We start from the raw sequence: 16,540 nt of genomic DNA on the forward strand, positions 1-16,540 counted from the left end.
GTGCTGAGGAATTGAACCCAGGGCTTTATGTATGCAAGGCAAGCACTCTACCACTAAGCCACTTCCCAGCCCACAGGGCTGTTCTTATTGGGCAAGAAGGTAGACACTTTGGGGAAATGTTGTCTAAAAGATTATGATGAGAAAAAAAAGAAACAACCAAGGGGTTGGAGGCATGTCTTACTTAGTAGAGCACTTAGCCAATGAGTGAAAGCAGCCTGTTATTGGACCAAGGGGGGAAAAAGAAAAGGATTATGGGGAACTAGTAGAGAAGTTAAGACCTCACAGCTTCTGAGTAGAGCTGAGCCTGCGTGTATTCATTTTGTCTGACCTGCATGATGCTCACATTTTCAAAGTAATTATTTGGTGTTTGTTTGTTTTTAATTTAATATGAGAATTTAGGTTGCCATTGTTTGGTTTCTTTTGTTGGTTGGTTGTTTTGTTTTTTGCTTTTCGGTGCCAGTCCTGGTGCTTGAACTCAGGGCTCAGGTGCTGCCTATGAGCTTTTTCATTAATGGTTGGTACCCTACTGTTTGTGCCACTTCCAGCTTTTTTCTGGTTAATTGGAGATAAGAGGCTCAAGGACTTCCCTGTCCAGGCTGGCTTTTAACCATGATCCTTAGAGCTCAACCTACTAAGTAGCAAGGATTACAAGCATGAGCCACCAGTGCCTAGTACCTGCCTCCTATTCTTAAGCTATCAGGAAATCTACAACAACAAAAATGAGAAAGGTATGGGTTAGAGCACTAACCAATGATTGAAAGTATTAGGTACTGAGTTCAAGCCCTGACCAATAAAAAGGGAAGGGGGACTGGCATCTAGAAGCCTTCATTTCTACATGATGGCAGCTAACTAGAACTGAGTTCTATTATCTTTCAGAGACGTGTCCTGTTCAGTCCCCATCCAGCCAAGTTCCCTCATTTATACTGTCTTTCAGCTCTGGAAGACACTTGAGTTTGTGATCTGTGCTAAATCCTAGTTCTTTTTTTTTTTTTTGGTCAGTCATGGGGCTTGAACTCTGGGCTTGGGCACTATCCCTCAGCTCTTCAGCTCAAGGCAAGCGCTCTACCATTTAAGCCACAATGCCACTTTCTGTTTTCTAATGCTTTATTGAAGATAAGAGTCTCACGGAGTTTCCTGCCCTGGCTGGCTTTGAACCGCGATCCTCAGATCTCAGCCTCCTGAGTAGCTAGGATTACAGGTGTGAGCCACCAGCTCCCAGCTAAATCCTAGTTCTTAATTAGAATGTGCCTTCTCTAGACATTTGTTTAGTGATAGAATTTTACTGGAATACCTACTAAAAGCATTCTGGTAAGAATCATCTCAAGCTACAAGGGAGATTAAAATTTGGGGATCATAGTATCAGGCCAGTTTGGGCAGAAACATCCACAAGATTGCATCTCCACAGAGGGAAGTAGATGTAGTGGTGCAGCTGCCTGTAATCCTACCAACAACAGGAAGCTTAGAATAGGTACATCATGTCTCAGGTGCATACTGTGGCTAGAAGTGAAGCCCTCTTAAAAGTAACTAGGGAAAAACAGAGCTGGAAGCATGGCTCAGGTGGTAAGAGTATGAGTCTTAACAAGCATGAGACTTAGTTCAAACCCCAGGATCACTTTTTAAAAAGTGGGGGGAAGGAAGAGGCAGGGTGCCAGTGGCTCACACTTTATTTTATTTTTTTTGTCACTCGAGGGTCCTGAACTCTGGGCCTGGGCGCTGTCCCTCCGCTCTTCAGCTGTAGACTAGTGCTCTACCACTTGAGCCTCATCCCCGCTTCCGGCTTTTTCTGTTTATGTGGTGCTGAAGAATCGAACCCAGGGCCTCATGCATACAAGGCAAGCACTCTACCACTGAGCCACCTTCCCAGCCCCTCACACCTTTAATTCTAGCTATTCAGGAGGCTGAGATCTGAGGATCGTGATTCAAAGCCAGCCCAGGCAGGAAAGTCAGTGAAACTCTTATCTCCAATTAATCATACACAAAAAAACTGGAAGTGGAAGTGTGGCTCAAGTGGTAGAGCACCAGCCTTAAGCAAAGCTGCTCAGGGATAGCACTCAAACCCCAAGTTCTAGTCCCAGAACCGGCACAAAAATAAGAAAAAGAAAAGAAATTCCCAGTGTTAGGTAGGTGTGGTGGGCCACACCTATAACCCAAGCTGTTTGGGAGGTGAATCTGTAATCTTATTAGGAGGCTGAGATCTGAGGACTGCAGTTCCAAGTCAGCCAATGAGATGAAGTGGTTTGAGGCCAACCCAAACAAAAAATGAGACTTCATTTCACAGTCAGCCAAGTGTGGTGATGCATCTGTAATCCCATCTATGTAGGACACATAAGTAGAGGGTCATACTCCCAGACCATCTTGTGAAAAAAACATGAGACCCTACCTAAAAATAAAGAAAAAAAATTTGTTAACTGGAAACATGGCTCAAATAATAGTCTGCCTAGCTACCCAGTAAATGTAAGGCCCTAAGTTCAAACCAATATCAGCAAAAATAAAAAGTGCCAGTATTTCTATTATACTGATATAGAAATATTACCCAACAGAGCTGTTGAAAAAGGACAGTTATTTCTGGACTAATTAGACATCTGTGTGTGTGTGTGTGTGTGTGTGTGTGTGTGTGTGCCTGCTCTCGCGCACACACAAACATGCATACCCAAGCATGCCAGTCCTGGGGTTTGAACTCAGGGACTGTCTCTCAGCTTTTTTGCTCAAGGCTAGCACTCTACCACTTGAGCCACAGCTCCACTTCTGGCTTTTTGGTACTTTATTGGAAATAAGAATCTCATGGATTTTCCTACCTGAGCAGGAAATCCTCACATCTCAGCCTCCTGAGTAGCTAAGATTACAGGCATGAGCCACCAGAGCCTGACATAATTAAACATCATCTTGTTGTTGTTGTTGTTTTGTTGTTGTTGTTGTTGTTATTGTCAGTTCTGTGGCATGAACTCAGGGCCTGTGTATTGTCTCTGAGCTCTTTTTTACTCAAGGCTAGCATTCTACTACTTGGAGCCATAGCCCCACTTCCTGTTTTTGAGTGGCTAATTAGAGTTAAGATTCTCATAGGGACTTTTCTGTCCAGGCTGGCTTCAAACTGAGATTCTCAGATCTCAGCCTCCTGAATAGCTAGGATTACAGGCATGAGCCACATGTGCCCAGCTAAATATCTTAATTTTTTAAAAAATATACACATACTATCAAATTACATTTTTGTGCCAGTTTTCCCCTGTCTATTATAGCAGGTCTGAAGATGACCACAGCAACACGACAAGAAGTCCTTGGCCTCTATCGCAAAATTTTCAGACTTGCAAGGAAATGGCAGGCAGCATCAGGGCAGAAGGAAGACACGATGAAAGAAAAACAGTACATACTCAGTGAAGCCAGAACGCTGTTCCAGAAGAACAAAAATGTAAGTAAGCCCAGATTGGCAACTCCGGGAGGAGAGGAGTTTCTTGTGTGTGTTCCCCTCATTTCTATCTGGGATGTGGAAGACTGAACCTCACAAATTACAGAAGCAGAGCATGAGGCAGGAAGGGACCCGCACATAGCTTAGCTAGCTAGTATGTCTCTCTTCACTTATTCCTGGTCTCAACCCATCTAGTAACTTAGCTTTGAACTCAAGCCTCTTTTGCTAGCAGAGCGAGCTTGCCCCTCTGGGACCACAAAATTGGGTAAAATGGCACCCCATTAGCTAATTTGATGGAACTGAATACCCAGACACCAGGGAGCCAGCCTTGACCCCTCCCAGCAAACCATAAAGCACTAGCTGTTAGTCTCCTAGGAAGACGGCCTGGCATTAAGCATGAAGGAAGCTTTCAGAGCCTAACTTGTGTTCAGCCAGTTCTCATCTCATTGATTCATTTCCATCCCAATTCCCTTGTGAAACCTCCAAACAATTGATTCTCACTACTTTTGGCTACCTTTTCCATATTTCTTCCCACTATCTTAGGAGTTCTCTGAAAGTCAGCCTCTTTATGCTGAGGCCACTTCTGAATACCTTAGCATTGGACTCTGACCAACTCCTTAAAGGCCCTCACTTCAGCCTAACAGTGCAAAGCAGAAGAAGCCACTTGTCTATATAAGCTCCTTGCAAGCTCACCATTTCGTGTATGTGTGTGTGTGTGTGTCTCTACACACATGCATACATTGGTGCTGAGGCTTGAACTGAGGGCCTGGACGCTATCCCTGAGCTTTTGTGCTCAAGGCTAATATTCTATCACTGGAGCCACAGCTCCACTTCGGGCTTTTTGGAAGGCAGCTATGCTAACCACTATACCACCAACGCCCGCCCGACTTCGGGCTTTTTGGTGACTGACTAGAGATAAGAGTCTCATAGACTTTTCCTGCCCAGGCTGGCTTTGAACCTCAATCCTCAGATCTCAGCCTCCTGATTAAGTAGGATTACAGGTGTGAGCTACTGATACCCAGCAAGCTTGCCTATTTCTGTCCTACTTTCTCTTTTCACTCTGAAACTCTCTTTTTCATTCAACAAATAAACAAGTGTCTGGAGATATAAAATGAGCAAAACCATGACAGCATCCCTTGAAGTTGTTTCAGAAATAAACATTGTAATTGAGACAACTCCTGCCACAGAAACTCCTGAAGTACCTTCCCTTCTCTGAATCCCTAACTTCAAAGGAAGTTTATTCTTCTCACCTTTCTCCAGCTTCTCCAAACTTACTCTGCTCCTACCATAGACTATGCTTGCCAAACTAGACCCCACAAGGTCTTTAAACAATTCTCTAAAAAAAGAGAAATAAAGTACTACTGCTGCTATTTATTTTTCTCATTCTGTAACAATGTCTATTTTGGACCAGGTCCGGTGGTACATGCATGTAGTCTCAGCTACTCAGGAGGCAGAAATTGTATCATGGTTTCAAGGCACTCTTGGGCAAAAGGTATTAAGACCCTGTTTCAAAACAAGCCAGGCATGGTGGTGCCCACTTGTGGCCCCAGATACTTGGGAGTCAGGAAGTAGGATTGCAATCCAGAAACAATCCCTGTATGAAAACATGAGGCCTTATCTGAAAACTAAATCAAAAGAACAGAGGGCAAAAAATAAATCAAAAGAACAGAGGGCATGGGTCATGTGTAGAGCACTTGCCTAACAGAGCTAAGGCCCTAAATTCAATCCCCACTACCACAGAAAGTTTATTTTATAATATATATAATGAACTAATTAGTACAATACATGCACGTGGTCCCTGACTTACGGTAGATGACTTATTTAATTTTTGAGCTGGTCCTGGGGCTTGAACTCAGGGTCTGGGTACTGTCCCTGAGCTTTTATGCTCAGTGCTAGTACTCTACTTGAGCCACAGCTCTATTTTTGTTGATTAATTTGAGATAAGACTCTGGGCTTTTCTGCCCAGACTGGCTTCAAACTGTGATCTTCAGATCTCAGCCTCCTAAGTAGCCAGGATTACAGGTGCCCAACTGACTTTTTTTTTTACTCCAATGGGGCAGTAGCAATAAATAAACATTCCACGGAAAAAGTCTGAATCTTGAAACTTCAAACAGTTTATTAGCTTTATGCTAGATGATTATAAACTGTAGAATAATGCAAGCATTTTGAGCATGTTTAAGGTGGTCAGGGCTAAGCTATGATGTTTGATAGGTTAAATGTATAGTATTAAAATTTTAACTTACAATGAGTATATTGGAACATGTTCTCATGATTAGTCAAGGAGCATCCATAATTTATAAATTCAAACATTCCCAAATCAGTATAAGTACATATATATTGGGGCGATGGGCTCTGAATTTTTTTTTTTTGGTTGGTCATGGGGCTTATCTTCTGGGCCTGGGTGCTGTCCCTCAGCTCGAGGCTAGCACTCTACCACTCCAGTTTTCTGGTGGCTAATTGGATATATGAGTCTCACACACTTTCCTGCCCTGGCTTGCTTTGAACGGCAGTCCTCAGATTTCAGCCCCCTGAGTAGCTAGGATTACAGGTGTGAGCCACCAGCACCTAGATCTCCGAGATTTTTTATTGAAAAAAAAATGGGTGATAAAATTTTGAGGTTTCTAAGCTATTGGTCGTGCTCTTCTTCTTTGCTTTATATGTTGGGATTGCCATTCCACACACAGACTCAGTTCCTGGATAGACAGTAGCTTATACTTTTCTAGCAGATCCCCAAGAGACCTGCCATGCAATTTTCACTCATAAACATTCACAAATACTTGAACTTTGGTTGACCTCTAGGAAACCTTTCTCAGTTTTGTTGCTGCTTTCAATTTTGTGGCGGCCATCTATTGTGAATTCTACAGCAGTCTCCAGCAGCCAGTACCCTCATTGATTATATGTCACTGTGCCTTTTCTATAGCTTCCAGCATCAGAGTTGTTCTGCATAGGTGGCATCTTTGATAGCTGAAGGCAGAGACAATGTCCTGCTGGGTGCTGAGGATATCATGGGATGTGCATAGTAAACCTTTGCTGGATTACTTGCCTACGAACAATTTAGTTTTTACTATTGCAGAAATCCTTCCTTTGCCTCTGCTTGGACTAGTCAAGGGTGAGTCAAGGGAGGTATATGTACCACTGATGGTACATTAAATTATTTGGGGTGCGGAGAGGAGGTACATTGGTTTAGATATATAATTTTATGAAATTATAGTATAATAATATATATGCTATATATATATAATATATGTACTCATTTTAGCACGTATTAGAAAAAGAGAATGTCAGATGAGAATTTCGCAATTGCTATTCCTGAGAAGAGAATCCATTTAAAGAAAAACTTTTTACCAGGTGCTGATGGCTTCCACTTACAATCTTAGCTACTCAAGAAGCTGAGACCTGAGGACCTCAATTCAAAGCCAGCCTAGGCAGGAAAGTCCATGAGACTCTTATCTCCAGTACACTACTCAGAAAAAGCCATAAGTGACACTGTGGCTGAAGTAGAGCACTAGCCTTGGGCAAAAGCAGCTCAGGGATAGCATCCAAGCCCTGAGTTTGAGCCCTAAGACTGGCAGGAAAAGAAAAAAGAAAAATTAATATTAATACAAGTACTATGTAAATAGCACAAAAAATCATGCTGGCAGCTCATGAATGGCAAATGTGGAATATATTGCATTACGTTGGTTCAGATGGACAGTAGAGCCCCTCAACCCTGTCTGTTAGGGGCTTTTCTCCCAGTTCCTCAAGTCATCATAAGCAGTTTCTTTTTTTTTTTTTTTTGGTCGGTCATGGGGCTTGAACTCTGGGCTTGGGCGCTGTCCCTGCGCTCTTCAGCTCAAGGCGAGCGCTCTACTGCTTGAGCCACAGCGCCACTTCCCATAAGCAGTTTCTTGTAACCTCAGTTGTACTGATAGTCCAAAGCTATCTCCTTAACTGCACATGAGAACACGGAAATATATTCCTAATATGACCGGCACAGCAATACCTTCTGAGAAGCACAGAGTCAATAAGTTGACCTTTGCCCCAGGGGACTCAGCTACAGTTCCTTGGGTTGCTGTTCCTGGAACTCCAAGAGGCTCCAAAGGATAGAAACTTCTTGTGATTTCAGAGCCATACAGGCCCAGGCTTCACTGTGGTTGTCATCTAGAGCTGATGTAATCCTAGCTCAACTTTGAGGACTTCTGGCAAACTCAAATCCACCTGTCAATTCTCCATCCTTAGGATGACACTTTCTCCCCTTTAGAATCAACTTTTTTGTTTCTCTGCTTAAAAGCAGATTACCACAATTTGACTAACTTAAATTTTGACTACTATAAAATTTAATGCAAACTTTAGAAAGTAACTCGAGAATATTGTCACATGTAGAAGTCATGACTTAGACTCTTTGTCCTTAGCAGTGCTCTAAGAATTCATCTTTTATATGTATTTCCAGATGAGCCAACTTTTTTTCTCAAAAGGTTCTTTAGCAGAATTGTTTATAATGGCCAAAGATTGGAAATAACTTACATATCCCATCAGTAAGCAATTGGTTAAACTATAATAAAACCTAATGCTGGAATTTTGTATAGCTTTTAAAAATGTAAGGCCACTTTAGGTATGAAGTAGAGAGAGCTTCAAGTTATGTTAGTGAAAAAGGAGGCCTCAGAACAAAATGAGCATTATGTGTAAGAACAAGAAGAAAGCTGTGTATGTATATATGGGCTTATGTATGGATAAACTATCCATGGAAAGGCACATAACTGCTGATAAATTGAGAAGGGAATCTAGAATACGAGATAGGAGGGACACTTACTTATTACTTTACTACCTGTTGTACTATTCTTTCACCATATATGTGTATGACTAAGTTTTAATATTAAATTGATTTAGAATTTTCAGATTACCAATATTTAACTTAGCACCTAGTGAGATGAAATTAAGAAAACGTATACCTATTCTTGTGTACCATTAGAAAGATGCTTAAAAACCTCACTTGTTTTTCCCTTCTAATAGCTCACAGACATAAACCTGATTAAACAGTGTATAGATGAATGCACTGCCAGGATTGAAATTGGACTGCATTACCAGATTCCTTACCCAAGACCAGTAAGTGTTGACTCCTGTAGGTGGTGGGTACCTAGCCTGTTCAGCCCAGTTGTTTCTAAGAAGGTATCAAAAGGGCTAGTGCTTACTGAGAAGCCTAGAACTACAATAAGAGGTAGACTGGGGTTGCCTTCATGTACCACTGCCCATCGTCACAAACTGAGGTACCAAAGGGTGTCTGATTTCTCCTTCTGTATGGCTTTCCCACATGAGAAGAGAAAACAAGCTCCTCTTTATATAGATTTCTCTTTTGACCTTCACCTTTTGTTTTGTTTTGTTCTTTTGTGCTGGTATTGAGGCTTGAACTCAGGGCCTGGGCAATGTTGCTGAGATTTTTTGCTCAAGGCTAGCACGCTAACACTAGAGCTACAGCTCTATTTCTAGATTTTTTGCTGGTTAATTAGAGATAAGAGTCTCATGGACTTTCCTGCCCCGGCTGGTTTCTCAGCCTCCTGAATAGCTGGGATTATAGGCAGTTGGCTATTTTCTTTAGCCTCTTATTGTTACTAAAATAATAAAGTTATAACATTAAAGGAATATATAAAATAGAAAACAATTATCAAAAGCTCTATGGGCGAGTAACCACCATAACTTCTATTCCAACAGAAGAAATTACCAATTTTTAATTCTTTGTAGTAATTTGATATTATATTGGCTCATTCTATTCATCTGGTCCTACTAATGTTTGTGTGATATACATTTTTTTTTGGGGGGTCTGGTCGTGGGGCCTGAACTCTGGGCCTGGGCGCTGTCCCTCAGCTCTTCAGCTCAAGGCTAGCGCTCTACCACTTGAGCTACAGCGCCACTTCCGGCTTTTTTCTTTTTGCTTATGTGGTGCTGAGGAATCAAACCCAGGGCCTTGAGCATGCAAGGCAAGCGCTCTACCACTGAGCCACCTTCCCTGCCCGATATACATTTTTTATATATGTGAGATTCTAGGTATAGTATTTTATTGTCTTCTTATAATTTACTGCATCTTACCTTTGTGTATGGCTCTACTTCCATTGACTGTGGTTATAAAAATGTACCATTATGTTAGCCAGAGCTCTCCAGAAAAACAGAATAGGTTGTATACATCTAGATATAGATATGGATGTATCTAAGTATATGTAAAAGATTATGTAGAATTGGCTTATGCAGTTATGGAAGCTGAGAAGTAGCAGGAGAAAGCCACTATCTTAATGCAGTCTGAATCTGAAGACATAAGAACCAAGAAGGCTGGCAAAAATCCAGTCTAAGGACAGCTGGATGATAAAATGTCTCAGCTTATATAAGGTGGTCAGGAAACAAAAGGAATGAATTCTCCCATTGCTCTTTTGTTCTGTTCAGGCCCTCAATGGATAGGAAGATGGCCATCTAAAGTCCACTAAGCCAGGCACTGGTGGCTCACACCTGTAATCCTAACTACTTGGGAAGTTGAGATCTGAGGATCACAGTTCAAAGCTAGCCAGGGAGGAAAGTCCACGAGACTCATATCCAATTCAGTTCCAAAATGATGGAAATGGAGCTGTGGCTCAAGTGTTAAGAGTACTTACCTTGAGCAAAATAGCTCAGGGACAGCACCTAGAACCTGAGTTCAAGCCCCACTACTGACAAAAAAAATAAAAGTCCAGGGCTGGGAAGGTGGCTCAGTGGTAGAGTGTCTGCCTTGCATGCGTGAGGCCCTGGGTTCAATTCCTCAGCACCACATAAGCAGAAAAAGCCAGAAGTAGCACTGTGGCTCAAGCGGTAAAGTGCTTGAGGTGAAGAGCTGAGGGACAGGGCCCAGGCCCAGAGTTCAAGCCCTACCACTGTCAAATAAATAGTCCACTAATTCAAATGCTAATCTCAACTAGAAATACCTTCACAGGTTTAATCTGAGCCAATCACACTGGCACATGAAATTAAATATCACAGCCATAGTATTACTACTTTGGTAGGTATTTTAAGTTAGTGCCAACTTTCTTCTCTGCACCAAACATCTTTTTGTACAGTTTTTTCTTTCCCTCCTTTAGATTTCATCTTGCTGTGTGACCTGTGGTCATTATTTTGCTCCATGAATTAGATTCTGGGTTCCAATCACTTAATGTATAATCTTAGTTAGTGTATAACTTCTTTGATTCTTCATTTTTTTCATCTATAAATATTGAAATTATCCCTTATGAGATTATAAAGATCAATAAATACAAAGATTGCAAATGTTATTGAGTCAGGGATAGCCTTAACACTCAGTAGATGGTAAATCTTCAGTGAATATAAGCTTCAGCAATGAGTTGTGGGGCTTGAACTCGGGGTCTGGGCACTGTCCCTGAGCTCTTTTGCTCAAGGCTAGCACTCTACCACTTTGAGCCACAGCTCCATTTCCAGTTTTCTGATGGTTAATTGGAGTTTCATGTACTTTCCTATTCAGACTGGCTTTGAACCGAGATTTCTCAGATCTCAGCTTCCTGACTAGCTACGATTATAGGCATGAGCCACCAGCACCTGACTCAAGTATGATTCTTAATACCATCATTATCTTTATTCAGATTCATCTGCCTCCAATGAGCCTTACACCACTACAAGGCCGAGGACTTCGAACCCAAGAGAAACTGAGGAAACTTTCCAAACCAGTATATCTCAAGTCTCATGATGAAGTTTCTTAACCCAGAAGATATTTGTTTCTGCAAATGATGAACCAATTTGCTCTTGACTGTAAATCATACAATAAGACACTTCTCCTTGACTAAAGGCAACAATTGAAATATCTTCTTGGTGTTTCCACTGATGTGTACCTGTACAGCCCTCCTCCGAGTTTGGCTGCTGAGTGAATGAAATTAACTCTAGGGTGATGAGCCTTACATCCTCACTGAAGCTTACGTGGGAATGCCATTCTTCACATATCGCTGGTGGAAAGAAATTAGCCAGTTGCTGGAAGTTCTCATGGCTACTCTAAAATTATTTATCACCCTCAGAATCTTTTTGAGGGATTTTTCTTCAAGTTACACTTGCTATTTTTTGCTGTCTTTTTACCCTTCTAATTTCCAGATGAACTGCCCTCAGAAAGTCCATCTTTGGATTAATTGTGGTTTGCTATGGAAATTTTATGACATTCATCCCCCACGTCCCCTGCCCACACATACACAAAAGTTCATGCCTTAGTTAAGTGCAAATTTTGCCTTATCTTAAATTCTATGATTAAGAAAGATGTACTTAGTATCTGAAAAGTTTCCTTGAAACTCATTTACATTCATTGTACTTTAGCATAATAGAAAAGTACATGGTCTAAGCTGACTTTCAAATTAAATCAAAAAAAGGGGGCAAATAGAGATGAAAATACAAAGGATTTGCACTCTTCCCTGTGAAGTCATCTGAGAGTTCATGGCATCCATGTCAGCCTCTCATACCTCCAAAGAGAGTGGGCATGACTAATAAAAAAAATCACTTCCGATTTTTGTCTTTGCATCTTTTCCAAAACTGGCTTGTGATGCAGTGGATGGAGTCTGTCTCCAATGAACAGAAGCATAATATATCAGTAGAGTTATATCATGTATATAACTGTAAGTCTTTCTGGAGGCAGAAAAGTGTAAGTGTGCTAGCAGGTATGTTGGTGAGCCATGGCCACTCAGTGAGCACAAAAATCTGTCATCCCTTAGTCACTGTCTTTCCAGTGGGCCCCTATGGTAGTGTCCCCTTCCTGGAGGTGAGTCTAAAGTACACCCCATGCAATTTTGGATACGTGAACTGAATCCAAGGGCTTTATTTGGTGGTCTACCAAATCTGTTTCTAACACTGGAGGAAAGACTGGCTATTCTGGTCCAGTTGAGATATGACTTATCTATTTTTATCATGGTTCCTTTCACAGTCCTTTTCTAAGCAACCCAAGGTGATTTCAACTATGTATAATTTTTGTCTTAACTCTACAGAGTGTAGAAACCACCTTTCCCAATCAGCCTCCACAGTTGAAGATCATCAAATTGCTAGTCAATTTGAAGATCTTATACATGCCAGAAATGTTAACTAAATGTGAATCTTTTATGTCTTGCCCCTTTCCAAAGATAGTACATATGCTGTATATGTATTTGGGATCCTGACCATCTTTCCATATTACATGACAGCTGTCTGTTGATTCTGATTCCCCATACACCTTGGGAAAAGATACATTTCTGAAAACAATTACTAAGATACCTTCTTTGAGTTTGAGGCTGATTTTTCACTATCTCTATTACCCTGTAGCAAGATTTGGAGGTCTTCTCTTGTATTGAATTCCTAGAGTCATTCGGAAGGTTTGCTTATCTCAGAATTCAGAATGCCCCAAAAGAATTTGGCTAGCACCATAAAGAAATTAAAACTGAGGTTTTCTGGAATGTGTTTATTTTGTTCTCAAAGCTTTCCACATTCAGGAAAAATCAGAAACCCTGAGTAAGGACATTTGTTCTAGTGAAGAAGCAAAGAATACACATACACACACACACACACAATATATATATATATATATATATATATATATAATAGCACTATAATGTGTATATGTGTATATATATTATGCTATATATATATACTATGACAATATATAGTGTGTTTATATATACTATGACAAAAAATGGATACACACACTGTAACATAAAAACAATTGTCAATTACTACCCAAATCTTTCATGTAAGTTACATCTTACTTTACTTGTTTTTTGTGTTTTTGAAGCAGAGTTTTAATATGCAGCCCAGGCTAGCCTGAACTCAATGTATAGCCCAGCTGGCCTTGAACTCACAATCCTACCTCATCCTCACAAAAGCTAGGATTATAAGTATATACCACTGCACTTGAACATTTTTTCTTTTTTTAATAGCATTTTCATCATTTTCGAGACTATAAAATCCATCTTCAGTGTTTTAAGGGGCAAACCTACCACATCCACTCTTTAATGTATTTTTTTCTATCACTGAAGAGTGACTACAGTTGTGTATTCAACAGCTAGATGTTGTTTGGCAGTACTAGGGTTTGAACTCAGGGCCTCAAGCTTGCTAAGCAGATACTCTACTAGTAACTTAGCCACCTCCCTCTCCCCACTTCAGCCCTTGTTTGTGTTGATTATTTTAAGATAGGGTCTCAATTTTTTTAATACTCCTGTTTTTCACCATAGCTAGGATGATAGGTATACACCACCACATCCAGTCAGTCTCATAAACTTTTTTGTTTTTTGGTCCGAGGGCTTGAACTCTGGGCCTGGGCACTGTCCCTGAGCTCATCTGCTGAAGGTTACCACTCTACCACTTGAGCCACAGCGCCACCACCTCCGTCTCATAAACTTTTTTGCCTAGACTAGCCTGAACCTTCAATATTTCAATCTCAGCCTCCTAAGTTTCTGGAATTACAGGCATGAGCCACTGTACCAGCTTAACAGATTTTTAAGAGCAGGGACTAGCTTAATGACTCGATTTGCCTGATGCCATCCACTGAGTTGGCATGTTACAACCAGGCTTGCTGTTTTCTCACAGGGTTGGTCTCTGACCATCTCTGCCCTAGGATTCCAGTCACTAAATCACAATGATTTCTGAAAAGTATCTTGCTCTTTCCCAGGAGGAGACATTGTTTCCATACTGGCCCCAATTGAAAGTGACCTCAAATTTAGGGCAATCTTTGTTTTCAAAGAGAAAGAAATGTTTTATATTACAAAAAATATATAATCCATCATAACAGAAAAAAACATTTTGTCCTTTAACCCCTGAGGAATGAGACAGTCCCTGACTCACTCAGTTTTTTTGTTGCTGAAGCTGGCATTCCAAAACTGCAATTAACTTTCAATTGTTCTCTTAGAAACACTCTTACTGCCAAGCTACTGTATAGCCTACAATGTGGTTTACCTACTGATCCAAGAGTTAGGATTTGGGATTTTGACTATTTTTCCATCTCACATGACTAAGCAACAGCTGTCTGTTTCTGCTGATTCTCACACACATTGGGAAAAGGTATGTTTCTGAAAAAAACAAACTATTAAGATACCTTCTTTGAGTTTGATGCTGATTCTTCACTGTTTCTAATGTCCTGTGGTGAGGTTTGGAGACCTTCTCTTGCACTCAATTCCTAGAGTTGGAAGGTTTGCTTATCTAAGAATTCAGAGTCCTCAGTCAATTTGGCTAGCACCATGAAGAAATTAAAACTGAGGTTTTCTGGAGTATTTTTTTTTATTCTCAAAGAAGCTTTCCACATTGAATAATCAGAGGCCCTGAGTCAGAACATTTGTTCTAGTAAAGAAGAAAAGAAGTCAGCCAGACATGAAAACTCTCAGCCTTATGTTTGCTTGACTATGAAGTGAGCAAGAAACACCCTTAAAAAAAGCCATTTAGAGCCAAAGAACTACATGAGAGTCAGTGAAGAATCCGTCATGAGTTTGATTTTTGTCTCTGGATTTGTTTCTAGCTATCCTAGGGAAATAGAAGTGATTGAATTTTCTTGGACACAGTAAATGTTGTCGGAACTACACATCTCTTCCAACAATCTACAGCTGAATATGTACCAAGTGCCTAGACAGAAGGCAGCAGAAAGTACATGGCTTCAACCACTTGGATCTACAGTGATAAAGAACTGGGTAATCTTAAACAAGTTACTTAATCTCCCTGAACTCAAGGGAGAGACAATGTTTACAGTATATAAAATCAAGCAAGATATCTAACAGTGTATTGGGTACAAACCCTGACATACTATAGGCATGCAACAAATATAGTTCTCAACTCTTTTCCTGACATTTTAGCTCTTTTATGTGGGCTAAAGATAAACAACTGGAGCTGGACTGAGAATGTATGTAGAACTTGCCTAGATTGTACAAGGCTAGTTTGATCCCCAGCACCGAGAAGCTATTGGATCCTAATTCTACCAATGATATATAGAGATATAAAATGCAGAAGTGGAGCTGTGCCTCAAGTAGAGTGAGCAAAATACCTTAGGAACAGCACCCAGGATCTGAGTTCAACCCCAGGATCAAGACACACATTCACACACAAAATAACCACAAAAGATATTAATCCAAATGACTGACTAACAGTCTAAATTGAAGAATATCAATTCTACTTGCCTGATTTGTGGGGATATTACCTATATTCTCTGTACATGGCTTCTACAGCTATGAAATGCAGATGATGATAAGCTACTTTATAGAGTTGTTGTAAAATACCTGGTTTACAACAATTGCTCTCCATATAATTACCATCTTCATTCTACTATGACTCAAAAAAAAAAGGCAGCTAGTTGAAACTATTTCAAGAAAAGGAGAAGAAAGAAGGGGTAATGCTGATGGGGATACATTGAATGCATGAATGAGATTGTTACCGTGAAAATCCCCTTTTACAATTACTGTAGGGTAATAAATCCCTTTTTAAAAAAGGAAATAAAAAGCTAGACTGTAGTAGAGAACAAGATGCCATTTACTTTGTTTTTGACACAAATGCTATCAGTTGTCCAGCTGGCACAGTGAAGCCACCCCTCGGTTTATCCAGTGCTTCTGAGGCATGTATGTTGGGAGCTCAATAGAGAGGACGTAGTTAGTGGAGTGGCCTGTGGTGGAGAGGGTGCCTCTCCGGGCACTTGTTTTGTAGACCGGACACACATAGATGTTCTCATGCAGAAACGTTGCACTCTTTCCAGGCTTCAGCCAAATGATGGGCAATGGGTCATAAAGGATCTTGGGGAAAGACTCTCCAATCTGCATGACTTTTCTGTCCCAACGGGCACCTTCTAGGAAAAGCCCTTTTATATAGGCCCCATCTTCTGGGTTATTCTCCATTCCCGTTTCTTGTTTGGTTACCTGGAAGAGGGGAATGCTGTGAGCTCTATCATCTTCCATTTTTTCCTACATTAGACACCAATAAACATCAGCCTGGCTGCAACATCAGGATCTATCTCAACTGACAAATGGGGCTTGTTTGATAATGCTCCTGCCCGCCATACATGAGCAAGGTCTGGTTCCTGGGTTGCCCTTATACATGGTGAAGGCCTAGGAGTCAGGAAGCCATGTTTAACTGTAGCTTAATGACTTGGTACAATCCTGTTTTTGCACCTTGCTGTATGTAGTAAGAGATTTGATTCTGATTCAGAGGCAAGTTAGTAAA

The 16,540-nt window shown here is 40.8% G+C and overlaps 2 protein-coding genes across 6 annotated transcripts in view; one reads left to right on the forward strand and one right to left on the reverse strand.

The window, feature by feature from the left end:
• Positions 1-11,885, forward strand: part of Lyrm1 (LYR motif containing 1) — a 42,538-nt gene extending 30,653 nt beyond the window's left edge. For 2 of the 5 annotated variants that reach the window (XM_013011721.1, XM_013011722.1), the window contains 3 exons: positions 3,237-3,403; positions 8,390-8,482; positions 10,987-11,885. In XM_013011721.1, the coding sequence (XP_012867175.1) occupies positions 3,245-3,403; positions 8,390-8,482; positions 10,987-11,103 (369 nt within the window). In that variant the 5' untranslated portion in view covers positions 3,237-3,244 and the 3' untranslated portion in view covers positions 11,104-11,885. Of the gene's footprint in view, positions 1-3,213; positions 3,404-8,389; positions 8,483-10,986 lie in introns of all 5 variants that reach the window. The other 3 variants (XM_013011718.1, XM_013011719.1, XM_013011720.1) reach the window with 2 other exon arrangements.
• Positions 11,886-15,882: 3,997 nt separating this feature from the next.
• The window catches only part of Dnah3 (dynein, axonemal, heavy chain 3), a 209,322-nt gene continuing 208,664 nt past the window's right edge, over positions 15,883-16,540 (reverse strand). The window contains exon 61 of the mRNA XM_013011154.1: positions 15,883-16,236. Within this exon, the coding sequence (XP_012866608.1) occupies positions 15,883-16,236 (354 nt within the window). The remainder of the gene's footprint in view (positions 16,237-16,540) is intronic.

Source organism: Dipodomys ordii, unplaced genomic scaffold (assembly GCF_000151885.1).
Source record: "Dipodomys ordii isolate 6190 unplaced genomic scaffold, Dord_2.0 Scaffold14, whole genome shotgun sequence".
Classification (NCBI taxonomy): domain Eukaryota; kingdom Metazoa; phylum Chordata; class Mammalia; order Rodentia; family Heteromyidae; genus Dipodomys; species Dipodomys ordii.